General features: G+C 38.7%; 1 protein-coding gene, 2 non-coding genes and 2 pseudogenes across 3 annotated transcripts; 4 read left to right on the forward strand and 1 right to left on the reverse strand.

The window, feature by feature from the left end:
- The first annotated feature begins 584 nt into the window (after window positions 1-584).
- LOC143635112 (peptidyl-prolyl cis-trans isomerase FKBP62-like) lies at window positions 585-4,920 on the forward strand. Its single transcript, XM_077103008.1, has 12 exons — window positions 585-783; window positions 876-962; window positions 2,460-2,720; window positions 2,809-2,964; window positions 3,052-3,234; window positions 3,328-3,417; window positions 3,511-3,686; window positions 3,779-3,904; window positions 4,050-4,196; window positions 4,296-4,423; window positions 4,518-4,629; window positions 4,716-4,920. Exons 1-12 carry the CDS (start codon window positions 600-602, stop codon window positions 4,758-4,760), a joined length of 1,695 nt encoding a protein of 564 aa, XP_076959123.1. The 5' UTR covers window positions 585-599; the 3' UTR covers window positions 4,761-4,920.
- Window positions 4,921-7,005: 2,085 nt separating this feature from the next.
- Window positions 7,006-7,216, forward strand: LOC143635126 (small nucleolar RNA U3). The gene has a single exon (XR_013153996.1). It is a non-coding gene; the product is annotated as a small nucleolar RNA U3 (small nucleolar RNA).
- Window positions 7,217-7,941: 725 nt separating this feature from the next.
- Window positions 7,942-12,085, reverse strand: LOC143635104 (acidic endochitinase-like; annotated as a pseudogene).
- LOC143635124 (small nucleolar RNA U3) lies at window positions 10,578-10,795 on the forward strand. The gene has a single exon (XR_013153995.1). It is a non-coding gene; the product is annotated as a small nucleolar RNA U3 (small nucleolar RNA).
- Window positions 12,086-13,165: 1,080 nt separating the features above from the next.
- Window positions 13,166-13,325, forward strand: LOC143635125 (small nucleolar RNA U3; annotated as a pseudogene).
- The last annotated feature ends 11,894 nt before the right edge of the window (window positions 13,326-25,219 follow it).

A 25,219-nucleotide genomic window follows, 5' to 3' on the forward strand; every position in this document is an offset into this window, starting at 1 on the left:
TTCAAAAAATCATGCCTGAATTAGGTTAATAGCCAAGTTTACTTGTATTAAAAAAAAGTTTGTTCAATTTTACTTGTTTTCCTATGGTCAGTTTGCAGTATAAGCCGTGAACCAAACTATTTGCTACGGTTTGAAAATTTTGAAGCCGACCAATTGACCGAAAGTAAAACACAAAACAATCGTGAAGCCAAACTGATAACTGGTTTAAACGATTTTAAGGTTATAAACTGAATCATGAACACTAGTAACTGTTATATGATTTAAAAGTGTATCGGTCGGCACCCGTAATAAATTAACACGCATATATTTTTCGACAAAAAATCATATATTTAGAAAACTTTTAACCTAAAATGTAGAGAGAACAGCCCTTCCGAAAATCCATCCCGTCAACAATGAGTGACCGTCAGATCAGCTGAATGGATCTCGAGACTAACGTCAACGTGATCTCTCTCGAAGCATCCTGGCCCTTCTTTCCCAACTGCAAACCCTCCGAACACTCTAGAACAACTTTCACTCATCACATCCATTTATATATCACCACTCACATCCACCATTAATTCACCAATTAGTCTTAACAGTTACTTCGTGCTTAATCTACAATGGATGAGGATTTCGATATTCCGGCAACCGATGAGATGAACGACGAGTTTATGGACGAAGTTGATGCTCCGGTGACGTTGAAGGTCGGCGAAGAGAAGGAGATCGGCAATCAAGGGTTGAAGAAGAAGCTGCTTAAGGAAGGTGAAGGCTGGGACACACCGGAGAGTGGAGATGAAGTTGAAGGTAGTATAATTAGGCTGATATTTGTACGGTTTTTGCGATCTAGGTTTCGATCTATATATTATATTGTTTATTGTTTATTATTGTTTTGGCAGTCCATTATACTGGAACGTTGCTTGATGGAACGCAATTTGATTCGAGTCGTGATAGAGGAGAAACGTTTAAGTTCACTCTAGGTCAAGGTCAGTCTAATTACTTCTTTATACTCTCTTTATTTTTAATTTAATTTGATTATTTTGTGATCATATTGTTATATCGATAGTGTTTCGTTTGTTGGCTGATACAGCTGGAAGCTATGTGTAGGTAGGTCTGTAACTGAACCAAACAATGTGTTGTTCGTGTTTGTTTGTTAAGGAAATGAAGTTATTGAACGGTTTATGAACACAAACGAACGAATGTATTATGAATGAATAAAAAAAAGACAATGTTTTAATTGAATTCGGTAATTGAGACGCTACCAAGTTTGTGTTGGTTTTTTTTTAATAACATTCATATTTTAATTTTATGTATAACTTAATCACATGATGCTTATATATTTTTTTGTTTTATACTTAATAACGCTTTTGCTTAGATCTATTTGATAAGATTAGAAAAGTTATTAAAAGATATTGAACTTATGAACAAGCATTAACATAAACAGACACGAACACATTATTGAACGTTCTCAAACACAATTGAACAAGCATAGCTTTTTGTTTGTGTTCGTTCATTTAGTTAACCGAACAAAATTCTTTGTTTGTGTTCGTTCATCTATAAAACAAACAAACATAAACGAACTTTCCACCAAACAGTTCACGAATAGTTTGCTGAATGTTCAGTTTGATTACAGCTCTATTTGTGGGCTAAATAAACGATATTAATAGATACTTTAGGTTTAGGTTAGATGCTACATGTAAGTTGTGAGTGATTGTTGCATTCTGATTTTCAGTAATTTATTTTGTAAGATAGAACAAAATGGCTCTAGTGTTGTTAGACAATATTGCTTTCTGTGATATGCAAATTGTAAGACCAACTGATATAGTGATAGTGATTTGTTTATAAACAAATGCCTTTGATTATGGGGACAGGGGTTAACAAACATATAATTGAAATTGAACTAACTTAGCCTAACCAAACATTTAATTGATGGTTTGGTTAAGTGGTAACCGAATGACCAAAAATTATGGTTCAGTTATGGTTTTATTGGGTGGCATAACAGAATTAACTGAACTTGTTTATATCGGTTAACACTTAACTAGCCCAGTGGTTAATTGTTTAGTTTAGTTAAGTTAGTTAGTGCTCTGCTATGTGCTTATCTCCGTTCCAGATGAGCAAGATCATTATTATTATTATTTTTTTGACAAACTGCTATCAGTTGCTATTGCGGTTTGTATTTAATATGTAATCGAAAGCAAGATCAGCGACAACACTACAGCTATCGTGTTCAGCTTAGAAAGCAACTTATTGATGGAATATAAGAATCACATGCAATCATTCACAACTTATATGCGTTTTTGACCTCTTGTTCCAACTACCAACCAATATTGTTTGCTTTGCCGCAAGAGTTCATTGATTTGGTTCTGGTAACTCGGTAGGGGTCTCCTGGGAGTTCAAAACAGAACTGAACTGACTCATGCACACCTCTAATTAGAAACTATGATTATCGACACTATAATTTTTTTTGTTTTCTGAGAACGCAGGACAAGTGATCAAGGGATGGGATCTGGGTATCAAGACAATGAAGAAGGGTGAAAATGCACTCTTCACCATACCTGCTGACCTGGCATATGGTGAAGCTGGTTCGCCCCCAAAAATCCCTCCAAAAGCCACCCTCCAGTTTGATGTGGAACTAATCTCCTGGGTTAGTGTCAAAGACATTTGCAAAGATGGCGGCATTTTCAAGAAGATTGTTAAGGAAGGAGAGAAGTGGGAGAACCCTAAAGACCTTGATGAAGTAGTAGGTATTTTCTCGTATCCGACCGTTTGTCATGCTTCTGATTATTGACTCTTTGTTCATGTTATTAACATATTAAAATCTTATAAACACAGTGAATTATGAGGTTCAACTTGAGGACGGGACTCCAGTTGCAAAGTCAGATGGAGTTGAGTTCACAGTACAAGATGATCATTTCTGCCCTGCTCTGTCTAAGGCTGTGAAAACAATGAAGAAAGGGGAGAAGGTCATCCTTACAGTCAAACCAGAATGTAAGTTCTTTGCTATGTATTTTCTAAAGAAAATCTTGAATTGAATGGCACGAGGGATGAATCACATTTGTGATTTATGGGTTGCAGATGGATTTGGGGAGAAGGGGAAACCTGAGGCCTCAATTCCAGCAAATGCTACACTACTGATCACACTGGAACTTCTATCATGGAAAGTGGTGTCAGCTGTTACTGATGACAAGAAAGTTATCAAGAAAATCTTGAAAGAAGGAGAGGGATATGAACGCCCGAATGAAGGAGCTGTTGTGCAGGGTAAGCAAAATTTAATATTTTATGGCTTTTTTCTGTTTTGCTGTCCGATCTATTTTGCATATGATGTCTAAAATTGGTTGTTATGATGAACAGTTAAGCTGATTGGTAAGCTAGAAGATGGAACCGTATTCATCAAAAAAGGCCATGATGATTCGGAGCCTTTGGAGTTCAAGACAGATGAAGGTATATACAACATATAAAGTTTGTTTATATAACATATTTTATGACATGTAACCTATTTTCGGTAAATGATTATATTGGTGTTCACATAAACAGAGCAAGTGATTGATGGGTTGGACCGAGCTGTGATGACAATGAAGAAAGGTGAATTAGCTCTTGTGACAGTCGCACCAGAATATGCCTTTGGTTCTACCGGTTCTGAGCAAGAATTAGCAGTGGTCCCACCTAATGCTACTGTTGTTTATGAAGTTGAGCTTGTTTCTTTTGTCAAGGTATGTTTACATTCTGGTTAAATCAACATTTCAAATATTATAAATTTGGTTTTTATTGTTTATTGTTTAGATCTCAACGTTCTTTATTTCAGGACAAGGAATCTTGGGACATGAACACAACCCAAGAGAAGATCGAGGCAGCTGGCAAAAAGAAGGAAGAAGGAAATGTGTTCTTTAAAGCCGGTAAATATAAGAAAGCAATAAAGCGGTATGAGAAGGTAATATTCAATGTTTCAATTTGCAAGACCAACTTCTTAATTATTAATCGTGTGTATCAATTTGCAAGACCAACTTCTTAATTATTAGTATTGTGTGTATGCCAGTTAAATTTATTAATTTTACTTTCTATCTTTTGAATCTTAGGCTGCTAAGTACATCGAGTATGATACTAATTTTGAAGAAGATGAGAAGAAACAAGCAAAAGCATTGAAAATCACTTGCAACCTTAATAACGCAGCCTGCCAGTTGAAACTCAAGGAGTATAAACAGGCTGAAAAGCTGTGCACCAAGGTTAGATAGACATATATTTTTTAATAAATCAATATAAAATATATAATATTAATAATAATGACTTGTACTGACAAGTGGCGGAAACGGTAACTTACACAGGTGTTGGAACTCGAGGGCACAAATGTGAAGGCTTTGTACCGTAGGGCTCAAGCGTACATAAATGTGGCTGATTTGGATCTTGCAGAGATTGATATTAAGAAAGCTCTCGAGATCGACCCGAATAACAAGTAGGAACCTTTTTATTCCGCCTTGATTATTTTTATTTAATTTGTTGAAGTGGAAGTTATTAATGTGTTTTGGTGTTTGTTATTGGACAATTAGGGATGTGAAACTTGAATACAAAGTGCTGAAGGAGAAGATAAAGGAATATAATAAAAAGGATGCCAAGTTTTATGGAAATATGTTTGCGAAGATGACCAAGTCATCTTCCAATGTAAGGCTGCTTTTTGATTTTTTATTTATTTTTATGTAAGCTTAAAAGGTGGTGTTATTGATATATATTTTGTTTGTTTTGTGCAGAAAGCAAAGGAGGCAGAGCCAATGAGCATTGATAGCAAGGCATAGTATGAATGTGCTTGTGATTGTAGGGCATAAGAGTTTTCTGGGATTTTTACGGTCTAGTATTCTCTTATCAAGTTGTGTTGTGTGTTGACAATGGTGTTTTTTTTTTCTTTCTGTTAGAAGTGATACTGTTAACTGAATTGTATTGGTAAAACCATAATCAAGATGCGTTTCTATGATCACTTAAGATATTTCTCATTTGAACCAAAAGATTGTGTTGAGGCCTTTTTGTTTGTTTTCAATTTGGCTATTCTTGCAGTGTGTTGGTTTATACATGAACGCACGTGCTTCGATTCTTGCAATGATTTGAGTCTTGAGATCAAGAAAAGATAAAAGGCTGTGCCATTGGCATTGATACATTTGAACTGAAGTCATGTCACTAGTTGAGTATTGGTTACATTCTAACTCAAAAAGTTATGCTTGAATACAGAAAATTGAACACTCAAAACAAACACCCAAAACGAGTTTATGAAGTTTTGGTTAAGTCACTAGATATAGGGTCGATTCGATTACAACATGTGTTTACTGTTTCAATCAATACCCAGCGTCTCATATGCAAGAGAATACTGATCTTCAAAGATCAAAGCCTAAAGAAAAACAAGGTTAAAACAGCACACGATAAGTTTTTTGTGGACCGAATCATAAAAGACGGCAAACTCAGATTTCACCCATCTCTCAAAGTATTTAAAAGATTTTCGTCTTGCTGAAATTCCTTTAGCTCTCTAGTGACGGCTGCTGTAACAGGCTTACAAAGACAATAATGGGACTGCTTATGATTTGAGCAAGATCCTTTTGTGCCTACAAATGTGAAGGTTCAAAAGCATGATTCATAACAAAAAACTAGACCTCGACATAATGTGCTATTTTCTTGTCCCACATCGATTAGCACTGAAAATAGAAGGCACCATATAAGCAGCACCAGGTGGTGAAGAAGCACAACATTACTTGAACGGGATTTGTTTTTTAGGCTCGTGTTGATGAGCCGAGACCATGTAACTAGTGTCTGATTAACAGAGTTTGTGGTCTTGCTCATTGGCTCAGTAGAGGATCGCTGTAAGCTCATATCTCGAGTCCTGGCATGGTTTTCTGAAAGACAACATATGTTTTTGTTACTTTTTATTTTGCCTCACAGGCACAGACCAGTTCGACCATATGCCTGCAGTCCTGCACGGCTGCACTAGATGATCGATCCACTTGGTATTTTCCTTTAGTTTCTCGAGTATGTTATCAGACTATGTATCACATACAGAGAATCAATATGATCATTACTATGTTTTAATACAAACGGTGATTTTAATGCATAACTGTGTTTTTCCAGCAATTGATTATAAGTTCTATTTGCAGGCTCTCAAATTATATGATGGCTGGTATGGTGGCAGTGGTGGTTACCAATCACGTATTCATACAACGGCATGAAGTCAGTGGTCATTTATGGTGACTTTTAAGTGATGGTCAGCTTAAGCTCAGTATTCACATAAATGATAAACCATATGTTCAATTTTGCAAATTGCAATATTTTTTAAAATAGAGAAACAACGACAAAGATGGTCAACGGTCAACCCAACATAACTCGTCTAGAAAAAAGCTACTATTGAATACTGAATGTCTTGTGAACTTGCTCTTGTTGCACATTTAGGTCCATCAAGTTTTTGTTTAAAGTATAATGCTGTTAAGTTACGAGTTAATAACACCAGGGATCAGTCTATGAAAGCATGCGTCAATCAGATTACAACCCAGTTAGCTCTGAATGCGTTGGCGTTTCATCCTAATCCAGTTAGACGCTCATGCATATGCATACTGGTCTTCAATGATCAATAACTAAAAAAACAAAGTCAAAAACAACCTTTGAGAAATAGGTGAAAATCTGTTAATGTGTATACTTTCATGGTTCGGTCCACAAAAGACATGGCATACACATTAACAGATTTTTGTCTAGTTGAAATACTTATAGCTAAAATAACAAACTACAAGCTCTCTAGTGGCAGTCTTGTACACTGTTTATAATCTGAGCTAGATCTTTTTGCGCCTACAAATGTGAAGGTTTAATAATGATTCTTGAGAAAAAAACAAAATCTTAACATAAATGTGCTATTTTCTTGTTTCACCAATAATTTCTGATATCTATTTCTAATGTCACTGTCATTTTTCATGTTGAACAAGTCTGCAAATGGTTCTCTGTCTTGTCCCACATCGGTTGGCAATGAAAATAGAAGGCATCATATAAGCAGCACCAGGGGATGAATGGCAATCAACTTACTGGGAACAGGATCTATTCTATAGGCTTGTATTTCTGCCTTTTTGATTCCTAAGAAGAAAAAAAACCAGTCTGGTTGATGACCCGAGGCCATGTAACCAGAGCGCGATTAACAGAGCTCATGGTCTTGACCATGGCTCAGTAGAGGATCATTGTCAGCTCATATTTTGAGTCCTGGCACGGTTACATGGTTGTCTGACAGACAGCATTATTTTTTATTTGTTTTCATTTTGCCTCGCAAACGCAGACCACCAGTTTGACCATATTCCTGCAAGTCTGCACTAGATATCAAGTTGGTATTTACCTTTTATTTCTTGAGCATGCGATCAGATTATGCATCACATACAGAATGGATATGATCATTACTGTGTTTTTCCAACAATTGATAAAGTTCTATTTGCAGCCTTCTCAAAGTAAACGCTGGCTTAATACAACGGAAATGGTAGTTAACCAATCACGTACTCAGACAGCGGCACGATGGCATGCAGTGCTGATTTCTGGTGACTTGAAGTGCTGGGTAGCTTAAGCACATGTTAATTTTTACAAATTTTAATATTAACTAAAATATCCAGAAACGACAAAGTTGATCAACGGTCAACCCAAAGCAACTACTGAATCTCTTGGAGGCTTTGAATAACTCCTAGAACAGCAATAAACCTCTTTACTGTTGAATCTCTTGTGAGCTTGCTCATTTAGGTCCGTTAACCTATCGTGCCTGGGGGCAGTGGTGCATCATGGCCCGTGCACCACGATTGGAAAAGACGTGAGCCCAAAACAATCAAAATAATGGCATGGTATCTTTATAATTATCTTAAAATTAGAACTTTTTAAAACTTGATGGTTACTAAATTAAGTTAGTTCAGTTAAGACCAAAGAATCGCCTTAACTAATATCTGAACTAATTCAGTAATTCACAAAAACATATCTATGGCAATTGCATATGTAGTTTAATAGGTCTTAATGTGTATTTTATTTTATGCTCCAGATAATAAGAAACAGACTAAAGAGTGAAGTTTCACGAAAACATATAAGTTCATATTATACTCACATATAGGATTGATACAAGTGAAGTTTTGCAACCAGTTTTATACACTCTAAACATGTGTCTTGATGGAAGAACTATATCCAGATTAATCATCATAATACTTATCCAACAACATAACTCCACCATATTTTGCTGAATCTTTGATTGCTGGAAGCACTTGGGAAGTAAGGTCACCGACAGGGATGCATCCGCTTCCCACAGCAGCAGGTGATGCTGGCAGCCCCAAGAAAATCTTGGTTGCCGGTATCTGCATAGTCCACTGCTTCCAAGCATCTTCAAGATTGGTGATACCTCCAGAGTATTGACAAGGAGGGTTGTTATAGAACTGAACCCAAACAAAGTCAAACAAACCTGTTTTAAGCGCTGTTCCAATATATGCATCTGGGAACGGACACTGGGGAGCCGCAGTCATGTATACCTTCTTTCCATTACTTCTGTATTCAGAAAGATGCCTTGCCAGGTCATCCCAGTGTTGCGTAGTTCCTCCTTTGATATCAAAATCAATTCCATCTAAAACGGCTTCACCAAGCGGATGGGTGGATGATTTTCCACCTAAGAAGTTATTCCAAAGGTAAGTGGCAACTTGTTTCGCGTCTGCAGCCGAGGCGAGGTAGTAGCTCCCAGCTGCTCCTCCAAGAGTGAGCATCACCTTGATTCCTTTATCTTGACATGACTTAATGTCGGTTGTTAAACTGGTGCAGCCGTTGCTGTATGGATCACAGTGGCCCGCGAGGCTCATCATCTGCTTGTCACTTAGTTGTCTTATGTTGTCCATTTTGAAGAAAAACAACTTATGGTTTCTTAATCTAGGGTATCAGACAAATTTGTATCTTTGCTATTGCCACTAACTAGAGGTGTTATGTGAGTCGAACCTGAAAATTGTGAAACCTTAACATCACACGAGTTTTCGTGGTTTGACAAGTGCACGCCCCGCATAACCCCAAATACTAAAGTACAACCAAAAATATGAATGCATGCATAATAACTATGTAATCATTATGATAGGGTTAGAAACCGTAAGGAGAAAGAAAACTAAGAGACAGAGAAGATTTACTCAAATTCTGGATACCCTCCAGTAGGGCTGTTAATTTATGACACGGACCTGTTAACACGACACGACACGACACATGTTTTAGCAGGTTTGGGTTTGAGCTTAACAGGTTTCGTGTCTTAAACAGGTCGACCTGTTTAAGACATGTTTAAATTCGTGTCCTAACAGGTTAAAGACCTGCTAACCTGTTAGTAACCCGTGTAGATTTTTATTTTAAAAAATAAATATATATGCACTCCTAAAGTCTTAAACATAAAGTCATATTTATAAATGGTATGTCATTAATGCCCGTCAGAACCCCATATTATGTTTTTTATGGATGTTATGCTTTGCTTATATGGTTTTTTGTTTCAAGTATACTATGGATTTGCCGTATTATGTTTCAAGTATGTTATGGATTTGTGGTTTTTTTATTTCAAATATGTTACGAATTATCTATTAATTAAGACTTTTATGCTCGTTTTGAATATTTTGGTTTCGTTACACTTGTATGATTCATTGTGTCTTTAAACAGGTCCCTTAACAGGTCTTAACAGGTTAACCTGTTACTAAACAGGTTCGTGTTCGTGTTTGGAAAAAATGACACGATTAGTTATCGTGTCGTGTTCGTGTTTAGCACAACAGGTCATCGTGTTTTATCGTGTCGTGTCTGACATGTTATGACAGCCCTACCCTCCAGTAGGTTCTATTCGTTCATTATATAAAACTAGATTTACAACTGGACCCCAGAAGTAAAAACAAACCATAATGCATCCCTATAGAATGCAAAATACTTAAAACCAAAATAAACTAAAAACGACACGTATCACATTATAAGGCGTCTATTAATCTTTTATAATTGTCATAAAATACCCCGATCAACTTAAGCTATGAGATAAAACATATTTTAAAAAAAAATATATTTATAAAGTAAACAGGCCGAAACGACCCATTTAGCAAAATGGGTCCACAACTGATCGGACATGCTTACAGTAGCTACTATATATTGATCTTCAAAGGCTATGCCAAAGCAAAATAAGGGTGAAAACAAACATGCATAGACTGAGAGTGCAAGTCTTTTCAGGACCGCAACCTAGGACACTTAGTGAACTTGAACTGCACCCATCTCTCGAAACATACATATAAAAAATATTTGTGTCTTGTTAAAGTTTGTTTATCTAATATAACAAAACTAGAAAGATTGACAGTTTCTGTAACATGGTTACAAATACAATAATGCTACCATGACTTGTACTCGTATAGTCGTATGCTTTATTGATTATGCATCGCTTATGATTTGAGCAAGACCCTTAATCATAGTTTCTAATCTCATGAGAATATTTTGTTGTTATATTTGATAACATTTGAGATATAATTATAATCTCTCTGGAAGTTTTTATTGTTGGCCAAGTCTACAAACGGTTTTATCCCACATCGGTTGGCAATGAAAATTGAAGGCATGATATAAGCAGCACCGGGTGATGCAAAAGCATGACCTTACTTGAACAAAATCTGTTTTATAGGCTCGTACCTCGCCATTTTGTCTTCCTAACAAGACAGAAACCCATGTTTGGTTGATGAGTCGAAACCGTGTAACCAGAGCGTGACTAACAGAGTTCATAGTCTTGATCATGGCTCAGTAGAGGATCGTTGTCAGCTAATATCTATATCTTGAGTCCTGGCATGGTTACATGGTTGTCTCAGAGACTTAACAAATTTTTAAAACGAATAGGGTATTTGCCATTATGCCTTCCTGAACCAGATCTTTTTGGCTGATCAATTTTTCTTTTATTTCTTGAGCATGTAACCAGACTGCATCTCATATCTACTAGCATATATATGCCATTATTGTGTTTAATATAAAAGGTGATTTTAAAATAACAAACTATTTTCTTAATCAGTATATATCACCTTTTAAACATTATATCAATTTTCTACATTTATAAAACATTTTTTACTCAACTGTTAATAACCTTGATGTTTTTAAAACCATATTACTTATATTTGACACAACTTTCTATTAACTGTAATACATATTATTTGGTTGAATGTTTCAAGCTTTACCTGGATGTTCTTGAAAAACACTTCCAAAGTGACAGTAACGATCTGCATTGGAGACGAGCCACGGTGGTTTATGAATTGTCCTGCCAAGGTGGTTTGGTTCGTCAGCAGGTAAATTGTCAAGCTTTACATGGATGTTTTGACAAACACTACCAAAGTGACAGTAACGTTTTCACCACCATCTAACCCTTTGAACAACCTTATAATTGGACAAAGCCCAACAAATCAGGCCGAAATCAGTATGGGTTGTCTGTGGTTAAAGAGGTAACAGATAACAAGATTTAGACATGTGACTTGTGAGTATAGGAGATTACTTTCTTGTACACAAACACTGCAATCGCCTTTTCGGGAACTCGAGGAATGACTTCCATGTGGCTTTTAGACGAACAGTCTTTGATCTTACCTCCGTTCGAGTTGCTTCGATAATATTAATGGTCAATACAGTCAACTTACCACTTGCGTCATCAATGTTATTACGTTAAAACTATTAGAGATTTAGTGAAAATATGATTTGTCCCTTATTTTGAACATGAATATTAATTTGCATTTGCTACTATTATGATAATTATTTATTTCGTCTATGATAATATTTTAATTTTATTTTGCCGGTCCAAATTTTGTATATTTCGTCTAGTTATGCTATGTGAGTGGATCACAATGAACCAAATCATGTTGGCTGTTAAATTGGTGCAGCTGTTGCTGTATGGATCACAATGACTCGCAAGATTAATCATTGGCGTCTGTCCGTTTCCAAATGTTGCTCGAAACGCAAGGTTGACAAAATCATAATTCCCTGTTGAGCACGTCTCAGCTAAGGTGCCCTCACCACCGTTGTGACCCCAGTAGGTGGCAACGCCTCCCGCATTGGTAGCTACTGCTAATATGAACATTATTGAAGAGAAAACTGCTAAAGGGCATGCCATTTTGAGCTGATTATGTGTCTCACTTGTTGAAAGTCATGGTGTGTATAGCCAAGGGATTGGCATATACATATATATATACACATGATTCCAATTTTGTTGAGTTTTAAATATTAAGCATCTTGGAGGACACTCTGTTGAATTCTATTTTAGTTGATGAAGGATTAAGATATCCTTGAAAAGTTTCTGGTTGTCACTTAGTTTGTCTTCTGTTTGTCCTGTCTTCATGTCTTCTTCATAGAATTTTGTCCATTTTAAAGAAAACCAACTTGTGGTTTCTTTGTTTTTGTCACTAAGTGGAGGTGTTAAATGGGTCATTTGTGAGTCGAGCCTGACACGAACCCGAAAATTGTGAAACCTGAACATGACATGAGTTTTCGTGGGTTGACATGAGCACACCCCATTTTACCCGAAAATATTAAAGTAAAACCAAAAATATAAATGTACATATTATAATTATGTTTAAAGCATGGCGTCCATTTATCTTTTATGGTTTGGCATAAATTACCTTATCATATCAACTTAAGCCATGACTTAAAAGTTAAAGCAGGTTCTTCTGTTAAAATATTTATAAAGTAAACGGGTCAACCCCTTTCAGAGTAGCTACATATTGATCTTCAAAGACCATGATCAAAGCAAAATAAGGGTGAAACATACAAGCATAGGCTGAAAGTCTTTTCAGGACCGCAGCCTAGAACGCTTGGTGAACTTGAACTGCACCGCACCCAACTCTACATACCGGAATTATTTTTGCCTTGTTAAAGTTTTATTAGCTAATATACAAAACTAGCAAATTCTCTAGTGACAGTTTCTGTAACAAGGCTACAAAGACAATAATGCTACCAAGACCTGTACTTGTATGCTTTAAAGAGTGTACATCGCTTATGATTTGAGCAAGGTACTTTTGCACCAACAAATGTGATTGTTAAAACACACTCATTAAAAAAAAAAGACTTAAATATATTTTCTAATCGATATATAATTGCAATCTTTCTGGTTGTTTTTATTGTTGACCAAGTCTACAAATGGTTTTGTCCCACATCGGTTGTCTATGAAAATATAAGGCATCATATAAGTAGCACCGGAGGTTGGTTAGCCACGATTTTGCTTGAACAGGATCTGTTCTATAGGCTCGTACTTTTGTATTTTTAATTCCTGAGAAGACAGAAACTCATGTCTGGTTGATGAGCCGAGACCGTGTAACCAGAGCGTGATTAACAGAGCTTGTGGTCATGGTTATACGGTTGTCTGACAGACAACACTTAATTTTTTAATACTTAATTTTTTTAACGATAAGCCTTAAGGCGCTCGACATTATGCCTGAACCGGATTTTTTTGGGTAACCAAGTTGGTACCTCATATCTGCTACCCTACAATCAATGTGACATATCATTATTGTGTTTTATAAAAAGGGTAATTGTAAAAAGCTCTGTTAAAATATGAATCTGCTGGCATACAATCAATGTAATATATCATTATTGTGTTTAATAATACCTTGGAATATTATCACAAAGAGAAAAAGAACAGTAATTATCATAGAAAAAATACTCATGCTTGATGATGCAATCTCTGCTGAAGCTGATAGTAGTCGAGCCATTCTCAACCTCTTCAAAGACTTCAATCCTTGCACGTTTCTTCATAACCAGCTCGGAAATCTCTTTAACCAACCGCATATCATGCACTCAATGTCGGTCCTCTACGAGGCCGGGGCGGTTTGCAAGCCTTCTTTGAATTTTTACCCTTATGTTTCTCTTTTGAATTTGTTTTCCCTATAACTGGGATATTAATATTATTACCATTTTCCCTCTTTTCGCCTTCAAATTTATCGTTAACTAACGATTCAATGTCACGATTCGTGTTAGTATCACCGATATTTTCACTATCATCCAACCCTTTGAAACTCAAAGTTAAACCTAGTGATCTAAGCATGTTCTTGACTCTTTTGCCTCGTGTCACCTGCTCGCGTTCACTTCGGTTACTCTCGATGTCTACAACGGCTTCTCTATCTTTCACCATCTTGTTAAACTTTTAATATTAACTAGAAATCTTCAAATCTTGTAGCAATCCCCCAATTCTCTAATTTCTGCATCAACGTATGAAATCATGTTAATTAATTGTTACACATAGTTTCATTTTCTCAAATAACATATAACGATATTCAAAAATAAAATTCATAAAATTTTCAATATTAACAACTTAACCACCATCAAATATTAAGAGAAGAAGAATGTGTTACCGGAAACAATCAGCGCAGTCGAGCAAAGTTGAATATTGCAGAAGATTCAAATGTGTTGTACGAAATTTGAGGAACAAATGATGTACTTAAGTATAAATATATTGGTTAATATCGAATACATTCTCATAAGAATGAACTTAAAAAATAAAGAAAGAGATTCCCGCGGGATTATTGTCGTGGGATTGAAAGTAGCACCGGTGTGCGACATGTTCTATTATTTATTTAGTTTGTTTTTGTTTTTATTTTGTTTTTATAAAATACAAGCGACTTCTAACGTGAGGATTGCACAAACAGATAGAGTAGCCGTTCATCAAAATGCGTTCATTTTGACTTAGGATTTAATGTGTGACAAAATTCGAAAATTCATTTATTAATGAACTTTTAATCTATCATATTAAATCATACAAGTTGTCCACATGGAATTTAATTAGGCGGCACTTCATATAGGATGCCAAGTAGATGTCATGTCATTATTTTCTATTATATTATGATCCGTAACCCGGTTTCCTATGATAACCCATGACCCGTAAGGCTTTATAAATTTTTAAAAAATATATTATTGTGTGATACAGGTTTCGAACCCAAAACCTCATGTTTCAAACCAAATGTGCTTACCAACTCCACGAAAATGGTAATTGTGTTTAATTTATTGACTTAACATATATAAATATGATTTCTCTTCAAGTATAAAACAAAAATTATGTTTAAATTGCTAACATTTTCATAATTTATAATATGACATTGTTTTCTCATATCTTTTTAACACAATCATTTAAGATTTTTTATCGTTTCTCTCTTTATTTTAAAATATAATATATTTTTATTTATTTTCTTTTAGAACAAAACCTTGGTCTTTATAAATTTAGTCTTTAAATCTGCGACAACATTTTGTTATAAATATCACTTTTATACACACAATATTAATATGACAATATCGGTATGAATGTTTTATTTGAAATAAATCAAACATCAAGATTTGGTTTTCAACTTAAAATTATAGTGCATAATATCAAAAACTTAATAAAAAAAAGTTATAAATAAAAATTAGTATATGAAAAAATTGAATTTACGTATTACATATAATAATTTTTTATTTTTATTATATTTTTCACTCGTGTGAAACACGGGCTCTAACCTAGTACAACAATAATTGTGAAAACAAAAAAATTTTTAGGGTAGCTCGACCCCATCCACCGGTTCTACCCCTTGGACCCTGCCAAGGGCTAGATCAAAAACTCAAATAAGCATGCAATTCACACCTCGTGACTTGTTTAATGTATATTATAATTCACATTAGTTGAGAAGTCAATCTAATTACACTACAACATCTAACACTAAATAGTTGTGGGATACCAAGGAGACACCGCGCTGTAGTGACCTCGTCTCTAGTTGGGTGGCTAGGGTCGTACCATGATAGTTGAGTTACTAAATTTTATGTTTGCATGCTTGTTAATGATAACTGATTTTACTTTCTATAGTTCTTGATATGCTAGATATACGCATGTTACACACATAAATGCTTGACAATTGAGAGTTGAGGTTGGATCCTCTAGCTGTGTGAACCGGATTTAGCGTTTTTTGTTTTGGGGGTTTGAGATAGGGCTACAATACCAAATAAAATGTCAGAAACAAATGAAATGCTACCCCTATGTGAGAAACAATATAATATATGCAACCTAAAATCAAGTTTAGAAACAAATGAAATACAATCCTTGTTAAGAAACATATTTAACCTAAACTCAAGTTAATTTATAACCCTCATGAAAAAATGAAATAAAATCCTTGTAAATTTCATTAATTTGACAATCCCACCCATGTTGTAAAAAAATTTATAAACGCCTTCTAATTTCTTATTAAAGTTTAGCTATCATATTGAAGTAATAATTATTATATTCACATAAACCCATAATTAGACAAAGCCCAACAAACCAGGCCCAACTCAGTATGGGTTGTGAAACAAATGGATGAGTGAATAAACACCAAGAAACTAAACAAAAAATGATATTGATGGTTAGCATCTGACCTAAGACGTGAGATTTAAGTACATGCTTATAACTTGATATCATTTCAAATATACAAGTGTCGGAATTTGTACATGAAGTTTCTTAGAACGTCTCCAGCTGGAGAGAACGGGCTTGTCCATGTCGACATTGTGCAATTAGATTTATATTTAACACGTTTAGAAACGCAAACCAGTTTGTATACGTTTAATGCATAAAATTGTGGATTAATTTTGTATTTCTTCGTACTTTGAGAGTGAAAACTAAATTATGTGCACATAAATGATCTTACTTTCTAGTTTCTATAGTTCTTCATATGTTAGGTATACACATGTTATACACACTTAAATTAGTGCTTGATGAAACATTTAAATGGGCCATATCACTTAAATTGTACACATACATGTGTGTATTATAAACTTTTCTAAAAAAAAAAAAAAAAAAAAAAACCTTCAATCCAATAACACATTAATAAACTATTATAAGCTTCCATTTGTGGTTATAAATCACACCGATGTTCAAAATTTATAGCGTTTTAGGCCTGTTTGGTATGAGATAATGAAATTGACGAGAGAACGAAATAAACGAGAGAATGAAATGGACCATTCTCATTTCATTATCATTTTGATACTTTACAATTCATAAAAAATAACAAAAATACTAATTCTTCAAAGTAGTTTTGTTTTACCAATTTTCACATCTATCCAATGAAAATATATAATAAACTAAACATGTTTTCTAATTTATAGAAACAAATCTCAGTAGGTCGAAATATCAAATGATATAAACATAAAGAAGATTTTATTAAACATATTTTTTATTGCTGCGTTTTGTTAAACGAATTACGAAATCATCGCTTAGAGGGGAATTTAAGAAAAACTATTAAACAATAAAGAATTTTCTTTTTTTTTACATCAAAACAGAAGGCAAGCGGGCAACAAGTTGCACCGCTACCCCTTTTTGAATTGCAAAACCCAATCTTTTAAAATTACATTTGCTGATCTTGGAGTCATAACATTACTATGCATGACCCGCTGAACACGGGTAAGTAGCTCCACAGCTTCAAACGCGAGGAAACCAAAAGTGTCAAAAACAAACGGAATAAATAAAAACAAACAAACTGGGTGGATAGGTGAAATAGAAATAGCTATTTTTAGAAGGAAATGCAATCATTTGATAATGGGCTCATTTTGGGTGGATAGGTGAAATAGAAATGGCTATTTTTGAAAGGAAATGCATTCATTTGATAATAGGCTCATTCTTTTCCTATTTTCAACCAAACACATTTATTTTTATTACTTTTAAACGAGTAATTTCATTTATTTCTTCATTACCACATACAAAACACTATCCAGTTTTCTTATTGAAGTTTAACCGATATCCCTTTCATCTTATAATACTTCAAAGTTCAATACTTGCACGATTTAATGCACTCATTGATTTTAGGTGAGAGTAGATTAATAAGTTTTATGAATCATAAAGTTTGAGATAACTTATTTGTCATAAATCAAATATGAATTTTGTAGCTCACAATTAAATATATATATTTATGGCAGTGTGTCGTGGGTGTCAAATTATTAGGAATAACGATGAAATTAAAAGTTGGTGTACGATTTATGATTTTCAATGGGATCTCTAGGAGATTTATCTCAAAAAGGAAAATCAGCCTTTTTCCAAGTTATAATTGGTGGTAATCATTTAAAGATAACGTACTTTGTCATGTTACATGAGAAGTATTGAATATTAGCAAATGGCAAAGAAATAAAATCAGTAAAAGTATATAATGCACAAAAGACATTATCAATTATATTGATCTGTTAAGAAAATAAAATGATTATTTATATTTTATAATTTCTGGTAAAAATGAAAAGACGCATCAATAAAGTACAAATAATAAAAATATTATTCTCAATATAAAAAAATAATCAATATAAAAAATGGTAATGGCAACGGCGATGATGGTCAAGTGGTAGTGATGGTTGCAACGGTGACAGTGATGGTGGGGCTGGTGGCGGTGCAGGTGGTGGCGGTAGAAATAATGGTTGCGACAACAGTGGGGGCAGAAGTAATGGTTTGCGACAACAGTGGTGGTGGTGGTCACGTGATCACAACAGGGATGGTAGAGGCGGTGGCGGCAAGCGGTGGTTGTGGTCAGGTGGTGGTGTTGAGAAAATATGGCAAAAAAGGGAATTGATGAAAAAAAAATATATAGGCGGGCGGATAAATGATTTTAATTCATTTAAAGAGATTGAGATTCTTTGTATAATCGATGATTCCACTCTATTGATTAACAAAGCACATTCTTCTTTCATTTTCTCACCATAGCTCATTTCTTTTCATATTTTATTTTTGTGTATCAAACGCTACCATAAAATATGTTTCCTTTATCGAAAGGATATTAATTCTTTTTTTTTTTTCTTGCTAGGTTTAAGACTGTTATATAACACTATATGTTGATTATTTTTCACTAGACGAAAAATTGTAATAATACTAATTTTGTTGATAGTCTTTTGAAGAGGTAGGTCCCAGCAGAGCCCAGTTGGACCCGCAAGACTCACCTTGAAGAGGGACGTCTGCGCAGAAACCAACTGGATCCGCAGGACCAACCATGCTAAGAGACGTGACGTCCTTACGCGCAGTACGCAAGCTGGTCCCGCAGGAAATGCCTCCCGATGGTGAAGGACTCCGCCTGTTCCCGCAGCTTCGGATACAAGCCATCAGGGAAGGCCACCCGCGCAGCAAGGCTACACGCACAAGGCACTTAGCTCTCAATCACTCAGTGTCACCTGAGGGAATGAGCAAAGCCGGGAACAATCCCGCACAAGGGCGGGAGGGGGGATACTCCCGCCCAAATAAGCCAGTCCGTACGATACAGGAAGATCTTCTGTACTGTACCTGACGAGGTATGGGAAAAAGATCTGACTAAAGATACGACAGCTTATTGACAACAGTATGGCGAGCAGCATGCTCCTGTACTGTGTCACTATTAGCCGCTGCCTACTCACCAACTACTGCCATACCACGTGCGTAGCCGGCAGTTGGTGGAAAAGGAATAGTACACAGCAGGCCTGGTCACTATCGGCCGCTGCCTACCCACCAACTACCAGCAGGGCACGTGCGTAGGCCACTGTTGGTGGAACAGGAACACTGTTGCAGCCGGCCACACCTCCTTGGAAACCTACCTTCGGCTATAAATACCACAAATGGTATGATCATCTCATCTGAACATATTATCATCATATTATACCTGATATCTGCTCTAGCAATCTCTTAATATACACTTATATTTAAAGAGCAATCTAGTCTGATTCTCACGCCGGAGGGTGGTCACAAGGAGGAACCCCCCCCCCCCTTCTCAGTGACAAGCTCACGGTGTCTGTTTTGCAGGTTATCAGAAGAACCATCTCCTCAGGGTCTAACCCCTCGTGGGAAACATCTATCTAACCCCCAGGTTACCAGTAATCTGCCCGGGGTCCGGTTAGTGTTTCTTCATTGGCGCCATCCGTGCATAAAAGCTAGAACTTCATTTTTCAACAGTTTTTTCAAACTTCTAAGATGGTTAAACAAATTCCGGTAACCACAACCCCAGCTACTGGGGGGAATACCGGCAACACAGTTTTTACAAACACTACCCCGGCTACCCAAGCCGGGGCAAGTGAAGTAAATTTTACGAACACTACCCCAGCTACCCAAGCTGGGGCAAGTGCAGTAAATAATCGCTCACTGGGATTCACCGATACCCAGTTAGAGAAACGAACAAGACTCCCCCGCCAAACACTCGATGAAGTTAAGGCATGGGCGGAGGCACGTCAGAGGGAATTCCAAGCCGAGTTGGACGAACGCTTGCGTTCCGTCCAACAGGCTGACGAATTCGAAGATTACTTGGATGACTCGGAGGAATCCGACTCCGACGCGAACCCTCGCCATAGGGCAAAAGGGAAGCGTAAGGAAACGGATCCCCAACCGAGAAGGCATTTTGGAGAAGCCTACAAACCAAAAAACACAGGTGGAAGTCCACGTGACTTCTCCAAAACATTCAGACCAAACGTTGCAAATGCGGGAACGTCCAAATTTGCAAGGGACATTGCGGAAGCAATCGCCCCAAAAAGTGCCAAACAAATGTCCAGCATAGGCACATATGATGGTATATCCGACCCAGATGATCATTTGAACAGATTCATAGCGGGGGCAACCGTCAGTAGTTGGACGGAACCTACATGGTGTTACATGTTCCAAATGACACTGGTCGGGGCTGCTAGAGCGTGGTTCGATCGTCTACCGGTCAACCACATCTACGACTGGGCAGACTTCCAACAGAAGTTTAGCCAACACTTCAGCCAGCAAAGAAAGTATACCGAGGAGCAATGGACAATCCTCAAGTGCATTCGAGAAAAAGATGAATCTTTGCTGGACTTCATCACTCACTTCAACTCGAAGAAGCTTAGTCTGGGTAACATTAGCGAAGATCTTGTTCGCGCTGCCTTTATTCAGGGCGCGAACGACCCAGAGCTCATCCGCACCTTAACGGGTAAAGATGGCATGCCATCCACATGGGATGCCATCATGACAGCAGCTAAACGCTTTGCGGAAACGGAGAAGCAACTGGGTAGAGATCTCCCACAGAGCACAAACCTCTATACCCAGAAAACAAGGGAAGACAACGTCCTTACCGCCCGATTAAACAAAAAGCGAAAGCTAGGCATTTGGCAGTCAAGGGTCAACTTTGACACCTCATCCGGCTTGCAAAATCGGTTAGGCGGAAGGGATAACGTACAGTCAAACAAGAACTCCAGATGGACGCCGCTCACCAAAAGCGTCACCGAGATATTCGCCACTGAGGAGCTCCCATGGCCAAAGCCTCAAATAATCCGACATCGTCACGATGCTGATCGGAGCAAATACTGTGACTTTCACAGGACAAAAGGCCACAACACCGAAGAATGCATAGACGTGAAGGACATGGTCGAAGCATTCGTCAGAGATGGGACGCTCGCGCACCTCGTGGCGCAATGAACGCTGAGCAGGCTGATGCGTGTAGAACCCCAGCTGGGGAAAACACGAATAAAATTCCAGCTTCAATGTGGAGACTACATGCTGCGTAAAGAACGAGATCCCGAACCAGGTGCGTATCGGCTCGATGGCACTCCCATCCCAACAACATGGAAGGGAGCTCATTTACACAGTTTGCATGTAAATCAATTCCAAATATGTAAAGAAAAGGCCAAGAGCCACTTCTAATGGAAATGATTCTCCTTAAAACATCGACGCTGATGATTTTACATTTATACTTTTATGAACTATCAACACTAATGCCGGTTTTCACCGCATACATAAGTGTGAAAGTCGTTGCGTGGGGAAGGCGGCAAAACCCGCATAAACCCAAAAAAACGACAAACCTTCACGCAGGTCAGTCGAAGGGGAAAAGTTCAGTCCTCCCATTAAATGAAAGTGCCGGTCTATCCGCATGAATCATGAAAAAGGGAACTGAACACTAACCTATTGACAACCGCGCGTCGAACGGTTAATTTATTCAACACGGATATGCCGGTTTTCACCGCATAAATACGTGGAAAGTCGTTGCGTGGGGAAGGCGGCAAAACCCGCATAAACCCAAAAGACGACAAACCTTCACGCAGGTCAGTTGAAGGGGAAAAGTTCAGTCCCATTAAATGAAAGTGCCGGTCTATCCGCATGAATCATGAAAAAGGGAACTGAACACTAACCTATTGACAACCGCGCGTCGAACGGTTCAAAACAGAATTTCTAACAAAAGGATGAGGAAAACCTACACGCAGGTCAGATATGGGTAAAGTTTAGCCATCCTACTACGTGCAAGTGACGGTCCTACCCGCACAATCACAGAAGAGGAAGCAAAACTTCACACCTATCTACCACGTTCAAAGGTTAACTTATCCTCAAAAGATGAGGAAAACCTACACGCAGGTCAGATGGTAAAGTTTAGCCATCCTACTACGTGCAAGTGACGGTCCTACCCGCACAATCATGGAAGAGGAAGCAAAACTTCACACCTATCTACCACGTTCAAAGGTTAACTTATCCTCAAAAGATGAGGAAAACCTACACGCAGGTCAGATGGTAAAGTTTAGCCATCCTACTACGTGCAAGTGACGGTCCTACCCGCACAATCACGGAAGAGGAAGCAAAACTTCACACCTATCTACCACGTTCAAAGGTTAACTTATTCTAAACACTTGGAAAATTGCTAATTTAAACTAAAGTATGCAAGTCATACAACGTTTACAAAGCAAGGAACCCAACGAAAGTAGCGGTCTTACCCGCAAAAAGATTTATATTTCACAATGATTCATTACAAGAATGGCCGGGTAACTACCCGCCTACAAGAAAATAAATCTATACAAGCTAAATCTATCCTAGCAGTGGGAAGGGATCTTCAGGATCAGGCTTCAGGGCCACTTCCACTTGGACCAGCACCGTCAGTAGAGCGTGGCAGTTCAAGAAAAGCCTTAAGAATAGCTAGCCCATCATCAGCAGCAGCAACTTCATTCACCTTCTCCACCACCGGATGCGGGAAGGCGGCGTACTGATTCACTGCTTGGTCGTAAACAGCTTCAGTATCAACATTGTACAAAGGGAAGTTGGAAGGCGGGATGCCTTTCTCAACGAACCCTAGACCAAGCAGGAAGCCGACCTTTTCCCCATCCTCGTGAGAAGCGTTGAGGGCTGCGCTCATAGCATCATCGTAAGAGGTCTCAGCAAAGACCCGATGCACAACCTACAAGAAAATATACAAGTGTCAACCTTTTACAAAGAAAAGCGTAAAGACATGAAAAACATACCTGAGACAACGCTTCTCGAAGAAGCCATTCCTTGGCAACCAGGGCTTCTTGGAGGGCAGCTTGAGCTTCGTTACGGGCGCGATCGGCTTCACTCTTGTTGAGGTTGGCAAGCAACACTTCTTTAGCCGCAGCCTCTTCGACGCCCTTCAGCTTACGCTCAGCATGGTCAAGCACCCCCCCTCTGGTCCAGGATTTCTTGGAGCTTTTTGGCGTCTTCCATCACCAAGGCATCATGAGCCTGCTGGAGAGCCTCTAATTTGGCTTTAAGCTCCTCATTCTCCACGCGTAGAGGCTCAGCAACAGCTTCAGCCTTGGTGGCCCTCTCGGTTGCGTTCCTTGCAGTTTCCTTAGCCAGCCGAAGCTGTTCATTAACAGCTTGGGCAGCCTTGGAACGGGCCTCAAGTCGAGCCTGAACTTCAACCTCGAGGGCCTTGAAGGCCTTCTCCTTCTCCGCAGCCACTGCGGTAAGTTTTTGGTTCTCCTCCCGGACAGCCCGCGCCTGAGCTACTTCCTTAACGCGAGCTGCTTTTAACTTGTCGTTTTCACGACAAAGCAGCTCGACGCGCGGCTGCATCCGGGCCAGGAGAACCCGAAGCTCATTGCTAAGCCTACCCTCCTGGTAGCTAGCCATGGCTTCCCCCAACGCACCCATGGGAGCAGCGTGACGAGCCCACTCCACGCACTCCACAGGGGTGCGAAGGGTTGTTCCTCGGCGAATGTTCCATCGTGGAACATACACTTCATTGGAATCCGACACTGCAAAAAACAAAGCAGTTAGGAAAAGATGATAAAGAAAAAATATATAAAAAGGGCCAAAAGAACCCTACGCACCTGTAGGGTCAATTACAGGCCGATAGCCGCCGAACCCATCACCTGAACCCAACGGAAATCCATCCAAGAGGTCAGGCAGATGGGAATGTGGCAGAGATTGGCGAGAAGCCCCATGCGTACCTGATGGATCGGCCGTCGTTGCCGATGGCGGGGGCATGGTAGCAGCCGCCGCGGTCGCCGCCGCGGAATCCGCAGCAATAGTAACCGCCGGCTCGGTGAAGGATGCTGTAAAAATAGCACTCACAGCCGGCGGTGACGTCATCTCAGCTGGAACAGTCGGCTCAAAAGAGTGAGCAACTGGACCAGCGGAAGCAGGCGCAGGCGCCTGGGTCGACGCCTCAGGTAGGCTGACCAAGCCTACCGTCATTGGCGGGGAGGTACTACTCTGCACTCCACCCTGGAATGCGTCAACATCCACGCCTGCGTAAGGAAGAAAAGTGTTAAATGATATTAAGCTATGAAGATAAAAGCTAAAGGAAAGTTGTACTTACGGGTTTTCTTGAGCCTGAAAGTACGGACGGGCGGGGATGAACCCGATGGAGCCGGCCTCTTCACGCCGGTCACCGTTGTCATCCTGGGCTCTTCGGTGACAGTTGTCACAGCCTCCGGAATGGTGATCTTGTCACCACCGGGATTCCCCGCCACCTCTTCGCTCTCGGTCTCCGAGTCAGACCGAGGCGCTGGATCGGCTGTGGAGGCCACCTTCTCCTTCCGCTTCCCGCCGGCAGCCTTCTTCTTCCGCACCAACGGAGGACCATCTGCGGATTCCTCATCAGAACATACGATTAGAGGAATTCCAGCAGAGGTTTCAACATTGAGGGGTCGAGGGTCGAAGAGCGCCTTACCTGGCCGACGGGCGCTAAGGATCTCATGGCCTAGCGGATAGACCTCCACGAACCGATCCGCCGTTTGTTCTATGATGGGCAACTCGTTCTCATCTAGAGCGCGAGTACCCATCCGTGCGGGACCGTCAGCCTCCCGCGGGTTCAGGAGCGACTGCAAGTCGTTCCCCTCTGAAATAAACAGGAAAAAAGTTAGAAGAAATTCTAAATCAACAAAAAGAAAGAAAGCATACCGTAAGGAACAGAGTTCGAACCGTATTCGAGGACGATTGGGATCTTTTGCGTATCGGCAGCCTTCCACACCCGGCTCATCCCCAGCATCACCATCCCGGACTCCGCAAACCGGTAAACCGGAGATTGGACCCGAGATATCTTCGAAAACCATTCCGCCTCCTGGTAGCCGGAGGCGTGAAGGCTTGGGAGAG

This window comes from Bidens hawaiensis, unplaced genomic scaffold (assembly GCF_021521415.1).
Source record: "Bidens hawaiensis isolate Kalapana, Puna unplaced genomic scaffold, B.hawaiensis_p1.1 tig00007411_1, whole genome shotgun sequence".
Taxonomy (NCBI): domain Eukaryota; kingdom Viridiplantae; phylum Streptophyta; class Magnoliopsida; order Asterales; family Asteraceae; genus Bidens; species Bidens hawaiensis.

What these genes read in the sequence shown, in the direction of transcription:
- LOC143635112 (XM_077103008.1), top strand. Translation starts at nt 600, where the DNA reads ATGGATGAGGATTTCGATATTCCGGCAACCGATGAGATGAACGACGAG. An exon ending in CAATAAAGCGGTATGAGAAG is followed by an intron (nt 3,905 to 4,049) that starts GTAATATTCAAT and finishes TTTGAATCTTAG; the next exon opens with GCTGCTAAGTACATCGAGTA. An exon ending in CTGAAAAGCTGTGCACCAAG is followed by an intron (nt 4,197 to 4,295) that starts GTTAGATAGACA and finishes TAACTTACACAG; the next exon opens with GTGTTGGAACTCGAGGGCAC.